The sequence below is a fragment of the Oryctolagus cuniculus genome, chromosome 15 (assembly GCF_051225735.1).
Source record: "Oryctolagus cuniculus isolate XC-2025 breed Fujian yellow rabbit chromosome 15, ASM5122573v1, whole genome shotgun sequence".
NCBI lineage: Eukaryota > Metazoa > Chordata > Mammalia > Lagomorpha > Leporidae > Oryctolagus > Oryctolagus cuniculus.
In genome coordinates, this window is record NC_142881.1 from 36994627 (window position 1) to 37001020 (window position 6394).

The 6394-nt window shown below is 61.5% G+C and overlaps 1 protein-coding gene across 2 annotated transcripts; it reads left to right on the plus strand.

The window, feature by feature from the left end:
* The first annotated feature begins 452 nt into the window (after positions 1-452).
* RBP4 (retinol binding protein 4) lies at positions 453-5829 on the plus strand. Of its 2 annotated transcripts, XM_008269906.5 has the most exons (6): positions 453-514; positions 636-764; positions 863-999; positions 1153-1259; positions 4531-4743; positions 5551-5829. In XM_008269906.5, the coding sequence occupies exons 2-6, from the start codon at positions 654-656 to the stop codon at positions 5586-5588; spliced, it is 606 nt and encodes a 201-aa protein (XP_008268128.1). In that variant the 5' UTR covers positions 453-514; positions 636-653; the 3' UTR covers positions 5589-5829.
* Positions 5830-6394: the final 565 nt, after the last annotated feature.

The following is a 6394-nucleotide window of genomic DNA, read 5'->3' on the forward strand; positions in this document are numbered from 1 at the left end:
TCCTGCAAGAGTGTCAAATGCATCGTTTATACAACGAAAAACCACTCGGTCAAAATATCCCCTCCAACCCCGGCACAATGGACCCTTAGAGGGCAGAGGGGCCCCAGGCAGCTCTGGCTCTGTGTGGCCACCGTCCTCCCGCCAGGCCGACTCCTGGCTCCCGAGGCCACCCCAGGCCGCAGCTGGCGGCCGCTGGCACGAGGGCCGTGTCACCGGGCCAGGGCTTGGCCCTGCGGTCCGTCGCCGCTGGAGGGTTTGGCCGCGCCGCCGAGGCCACCCTGCGCGGCTGCTCCCCCGAGCCCCGGGCGGCCCGGTGAGTCAGGGCGCGTTATGCAAGGGCTGGCCCGGCCGGCCCCCGGCGCCTCCCCTCGGTCTTTCACCCCCGCGCGGTTACGAAAGCGCGACCCCCTCCCCCCGGAGCTATAAAGCGGCCCGGCGGCCTCGCGGCGCTCGGCTGCCTCGCTCCACGCGCGCCCGGACGCGGCCAGGCCAAGCTTGCGCGCGTCTCCCCGTGGTGAGCCGGGCGGGGCGGAGCGGGACGGAGGGCGACCCCGGGGGGCGGCGAGGGCGACCCCAGGGGGCGGCGGGGGCCTGGCGGCGCGGCGTTTACGGCGGCGGCGGCGCATTTCCCGCAGGGCGGACTCCTGGGCAAGATGGAGTGGGTGTGGGCGCTCGTGCTGCTGGCGGCGCTGGGAAGCGGCCGGGCGGAGCGCGACTGCCGAGTGAGCAGCTTCCGAGTCAAGGAGAACTTCGACAAGGCTCGCGTAGGTATCGGCCCCCGGGGGCCCAGGTGGCCCGGCCCGCGCCCCCGCCGCCCCGCCGGGCTCGCCCGGACGCCAACCCCCTGGCATCCCTTTCGCAGTTCGCGGGTACCTGGTATGCCATGGCCAAGAAGGACCCCGAGGGGCTCTTTCTGCAGGACAACATCGTCGCCGAGTTCTCCGTGGACGAGAACGGCCACATGAGCGCCACGGCCAAGGGCCGCGTCCGTCTCCTGAAGTCAGTGGCCCTTGGGGCGGCCGTGGGCTTTGCGTTCCAGGATGCCCCAGCACGCAGGGGCGCCAAACCCCAGCTGGGGAGGGAAGGCAGCCCCCCCGGGGTGGGAGGAAGCCCAGATCCCAGCTTGACTTAGGATCCTTTTGGCTTTCGCAGTAACTGGGACGTGTGCGCGGACATGGTGGGCACCTTCACAGACACCGAAGACCCTGCCAAGTTCAAGATGAAGTACTGGGGCGTGGCCTCCTTTCTCCAGAGAGGAAGTGAGTAGCTGGGCTCGGTGGGACCGTCTGGAGGGTGGGAGGCACACCTGGCCCCACGGCTGGGCTGCTTCTCCAGTGGTGGCTGTCAGGAGACCTGCAAGTGGCCGGAACCCACAGCAGTGCCCTAGGTCAGGGACAGGAGATTGGGAAGAGCTGGCTTCCCCCTTCCCAGGCTCAAGAAATCTGACCCATGCTCAGAAGGACCTTTGGGTGTGTCAGGTGCCATTTTGCAGGACAACCACTGTGCCACGGTGTGTGGTCTTCTTGTAGCGACTCCATCCTGCATCCCTGCCTCCTCCGTTGCACCATGGAGCGTAGATCTGTCTTGCCTTCACTTCTGTGGGCTGAATCCTGTGCTAGCTGGGGGAGCTGGAGCCCCAGCAGAGGCTGGGAGACCTCACCCCCACCCCCACCCCAGGATTGAGGAGGCTTGTGCTAAGGCTGCTCACTCGCAGTGCCCCGTCTCTCCATTCTGGAGCTGTGGGTGGCAGAGGCCTCTGCCTTTTCCCCCAAGTGCTGAAACCCAGACGAGGTGCAGGGAGTTGAGAGTGCTGAGAAGGGCATCGGAGAACATGGCCTCCTCATGAGGACGCAGTACATGCTCTGTCCACACCTGCCCCCCCCCATTTCTCCTAGGCTTCAGATCTGGGGGTGCACCTTCTGCACAGGGAGGTTTGAGAACCATGGGTCTAGAGAATTCAATCCGCAGAGTCGTCTTGGCTTACTCCGGCCCGATGCCTCTGCCATTCACTTGGCTGGGCCCTGTGCGGTTGTTTTGACCATTAGTCAGAAATGGCCGGGAAGCTGTCACCTGACTGCCAGCTCAGCTGGACCCTGGGGCCTGCGGGCTACAGGGAGGTCTCACCTGGTCTTGTCACTTGGGGTGAGTGGACGCTGCACTGCGGCTCTTGGGGCTGAAGGGCTGTGTTCTGGGATCCCGGCAGGGGGCTACAGCTCTTCACTGGAAACCAGCCCCTCTCTTAGAGTTCTTTTTGGTTTCTGAACTGACAATCCCAACGTCCCAACCAGTCTGCGTAGGTAGAGTGTAGACGCAGCTGCAGTGCAACCCTGTGTCCTGGGATGGTGGGGGAGGGGTCAGGGCTCTCAGCCACACAGCTGCTGCCAGGAACAAGCTTCCCCCCCAGCTGTACTCACGCACTGAAGCAGAAGCACTTGGGGGTCCCTGGTTCCTGAGAAGGGGACCTGTGCAGCTGCTGGGTGCACGGAACTGAGCTCATTGTCTGCAGCAGTGCCAGGCCGTTCGGCTCGTGCCAGGACTCTAAGAAGGGAGAATCTGGGCAAGGTGGCTGATTTGACCTCTTTGTCACTGAGCTGTTTGGCCCAAAAGATCCTCAGATAAACCCCATCAATACAGGCCTTCTTTCCAAATCGAGAACAGTGGTTGATTTTACTAAAAACCGAAGCACTGCATGTTATTAAGTTCCTCCGACTAAATTCACATTCTGGCGGATATTTGGGGACAAACAGGCTGCAGAATGGCAAGCTGATGGCTTCCTGGGTCATGGGTCAGGGTAATGTTCCCAGAGCACTTGCTTTTGTCTGGGGTGCCTGAGCCTGACCCAGTGATGGGCACAGCAGGGAAGAAATGACTTCCTTCAGGGGTGAGGAAGACTCTGCCCAGGTGCTCGGGAGGCTGAGGGAAGCCTGCGCTTCAGATACGGCCAGCAGCAGCTCCATGGCCTCTATTCCTGGCCCACCTGCTGAGTAACTTTGTGGTCACCGCTAAGCACTCATCCGGCTGGGGCCTCCAACAGGTGGACCCTGGCAAGGCCTGGGAAGTGCAGAGGTGGCTGATTCCAGGGCTGTGCTGAAGAGGGGTCTGCACACCCCGATCTGTGGCAGCCCTGCCGCAGGGCCTGTGTTTGGGCTGAGGCCAGGCCAGCCCTCCAGGGTCCCTCAGAGAGGCCCCCCCAGAGGTGACCCAGGGGACGCATCAGAGATGGCTTCAATCCTCCAGTGCCTGTGTGCCTCCTTGTCCATCACAGAGCACTGCGCAGGGCAAGTCCCCTCTGGCTCCAAGACCTGAGTGTGACACGGGGACACCAAGCCTTCTTGTTTCTCGGCCCCTTTCCCCCTAGTTTGGAGCCCCAGGGTGGTGGTTAAGCACATGTGTCCTGGAGGCATACACTCTGTCTACATCCCAACTCCACCCTGCTCCTTGTGATCTAGAAATTACCTCATTTCACCGTGCCTCAGTTTCCTCATCTGTCAACAGGGGATAACAGTGTGTGAAAAACTAATGAGAGAGCAAATGGCACGCATCCCTGCGGTGACGCACACAGCTCAGGAGGTCCCTGTGCCGTTATACATCATCAGGAAGGTTATGCAGGGGTGTGGCGCCTTTATCCCAATACAGGTTATTTGGATAAACCCAGACACTGTTCTTTCTCTGTGGCCAGCTGCTCCCGTACCGTCTTACGAAGGTGATTTCCCATCTTGCCTCTCTCTCCACGTTTCTGCCTTCTACACTCGCTCCTCCTGGCTAACATCCCCCCTGTAAGGAATAAACACACGCCCAGTCCTCCAGGGGCTTAGCTCTGCCTCTGCTGGGGGGAGCTGTGGGGAATGCAAGCCCTAAGCGGCAGCAGCCGATGGTGAGCTTCCGTGCCAGCAAGGCAAGAACGGTGCTTCGCCCGCATGGAGAAGCGAGCAGAGCTGCTCAGTGGGCGTCCGCGGGGAGCTAGGGTCATCGCCGGCAGCACAGTGGGCCGCCCCATGGACTGAGAGGCAGGAGGACAGCGTGGCCTGTGGTGTGACCGAGAGTTAGCCAATACCAATCGTTGAAAACGACGCATCCTGGTGTTCAGGGTAGCATGAGGGGGTGGCTGTCAGATCTGAATCCTGGAAGACACAGGCATTCCTGGAGGCAGGTGGCAAAGGTGACAGTGGGCAGGTGTGTGCTGTGCTGCCAGCAGGCCCACATCCTCGGTGGTCCTTTGGGAAGGTGCTGTCCCATCATCATCAGGGCATGAGACACAGACGTGAATGAGTCTCCCCCCACCACGCCACGATGCTTTTCTGTAAAAGAGAGCCCGGTCTCTTCTCTCTGGTCCAAGTCAGCAGGCTCCATAGTCTGCAGCTTCCCAAGGGAGTGAAGCCAGTTCCGGGAAGTAGCGAGTCCTGGCCTGGAGGCGCTGTGCAGTGTAGTGTGGTGCGGTGCGGTGCAGTGCAGTGCCCGCATCCGAGCCCTCCCCCCCCCCGAGGGCAAGGCGCTGACCGCTGATGGCCACCGTGACTTCCTGCCCTGCAGACGATGACCACTGGATCATCGACACGGACTACGACACGTTCGCTGTGCAGTACTCCTGCCGCCTCCTCAACTTCGACGGCACCTGCGCAGACAGCTACTCCTTCGTGTTCTCCCGGGACCCCCACGGCCTGCCCCCGGACGTGCAGAAGCTGGTGAGGCAGCGGCAGGAGGAGCTGTGCCTGAGCCGGCAGTACAGGCTGATCGTGCACAACGGTGAGCAGGGCGGGCACCGCCGGGGTCCCCCGGAGCGCTCGGCGAGCCGGCCGGGAGCGCACGGAGCATGAGGGCCTGCTCCACCCGGGCTCTCCCTGGCCTTGTCCTGGGGCCCGTGCAGAAGCAGGCAAGGGCCTTTTTCCCCAAATGCTGGCACTTTTTTTTGTTTTTAAAGATTTATTTATTTATTTATTTGAAAGGCATAATTACAGAGAGATGGAGGACTGCTTTTCAGCCTTTTGGCTAAGTTCAAGTGCTGAGAGATGGAAGAAGAGACAGATCTTCATGCACTGGTTTACTTCCCAAATGGCTACAACAGCCGGGGCTGGGCCAGGCTGGAGCCAAGAGCCTGGAGCTCCTTCCAGGTCTCCCACATTTGGGTGCAGGGCCCAAGCACTTGGGCCATCCTCTGCTGCTTTCCCAGGCACATTACTGGGGAGCTGGATTGCAAGTGGAGCAGCCAGGACTCCAACCAGTGCCATATGGGATGCCAGAATCACGGGTGACGGCTTAACCCGCTATGCCGCAGCGCTGGCGCATGCTGGCACTTCTCAGGGAGTACAACTGCACGGGCCGCTCTTTTCTCTTCATTGTGCTCCCTTGGCCTTTCCACCCTGCCTCCACCGCCCCCCAGAGCCGCCTTGACTGAATTAACAGTGTTGGGAAAGGGAGGCCCAGCCCCATGTAACCGCAGAGGTGCCGCCTGCGGGTTTGCACTGAACGAAGCCCAGCGCCCAGGTGCTTGGTATCCACAGAGACGCCGAGGCCCTCCTCCTGGCCCTCACGGCCTGCTTTTCTGTGTTGCAGGTTACTGTGACGACAAATCCGTCAGAAACCTGTTGTAGCAACACCGGGGACTGAAAGCTTCCGTCCACTCTCAGTCGGTCTTCAATTCTATTTATCTTAGGAGTTCGGTTCGCCCCTCCCCCGCACCTTCCCTGGGTACACACAGCACCTCCCGTCCGCGCGGGAATGGGGGAATCCATTTGTAGTGAAACGGCTTATCCTCACCGGAGTTCTCTCATGGCGTTTGAGCCTTAGAATCCCAGACTTCGATTAATTAAAATAGTCACCGGCTTCCTTTGACTCGGGGGTCTTGTTTGTGCTCATGTCTGCGGCGAAGTGAGAAGTCCCACGGAGGGTTGGCCGGTGGGGTGTCCTCTTATATGTCCTCTGCTCTGTGTGACCTTTGGCTTCTTCTGCTGCCTCACCTGCCAAGGACTGTGGCTTCTCCTGAGAGTTTCTTTCTCAGCCCAAGAAGGCCTGGCCACAGCGCTGAGGCCGGGAGAGGAAGCCAGGGTGGCCGGACCAGGCCGGTGAGCCCGGGGCCTCTGTCGGGCCGGGGCCTGTGACGCGGGCAAGCCAGGGGCTCCGCCAGCCTGGGTGCAAGGGGCAGAAAGGCCTGGGTCGGGGGAGCGCTGGGAAGTGCAGGCCTCCCGGCCTCTCGTTGTCTGCAGCAGTGGCTCCCGGATTTCAGGTGTGGCGCAAAGGTTGAGGAGGAGAAGGGGGACCTTGGTTTCCCTGGAGGAGCTGGGAGGGTGAGCGCTTGGAGTGTGCAGGGAGGAGGTGGGTGAGGAGCAGCCAGACCGGGGAGGGACCGCAGTGCCCAGGCCTTTCACCGCACTTGGGAACTCGGGGGAGCCACACGCAT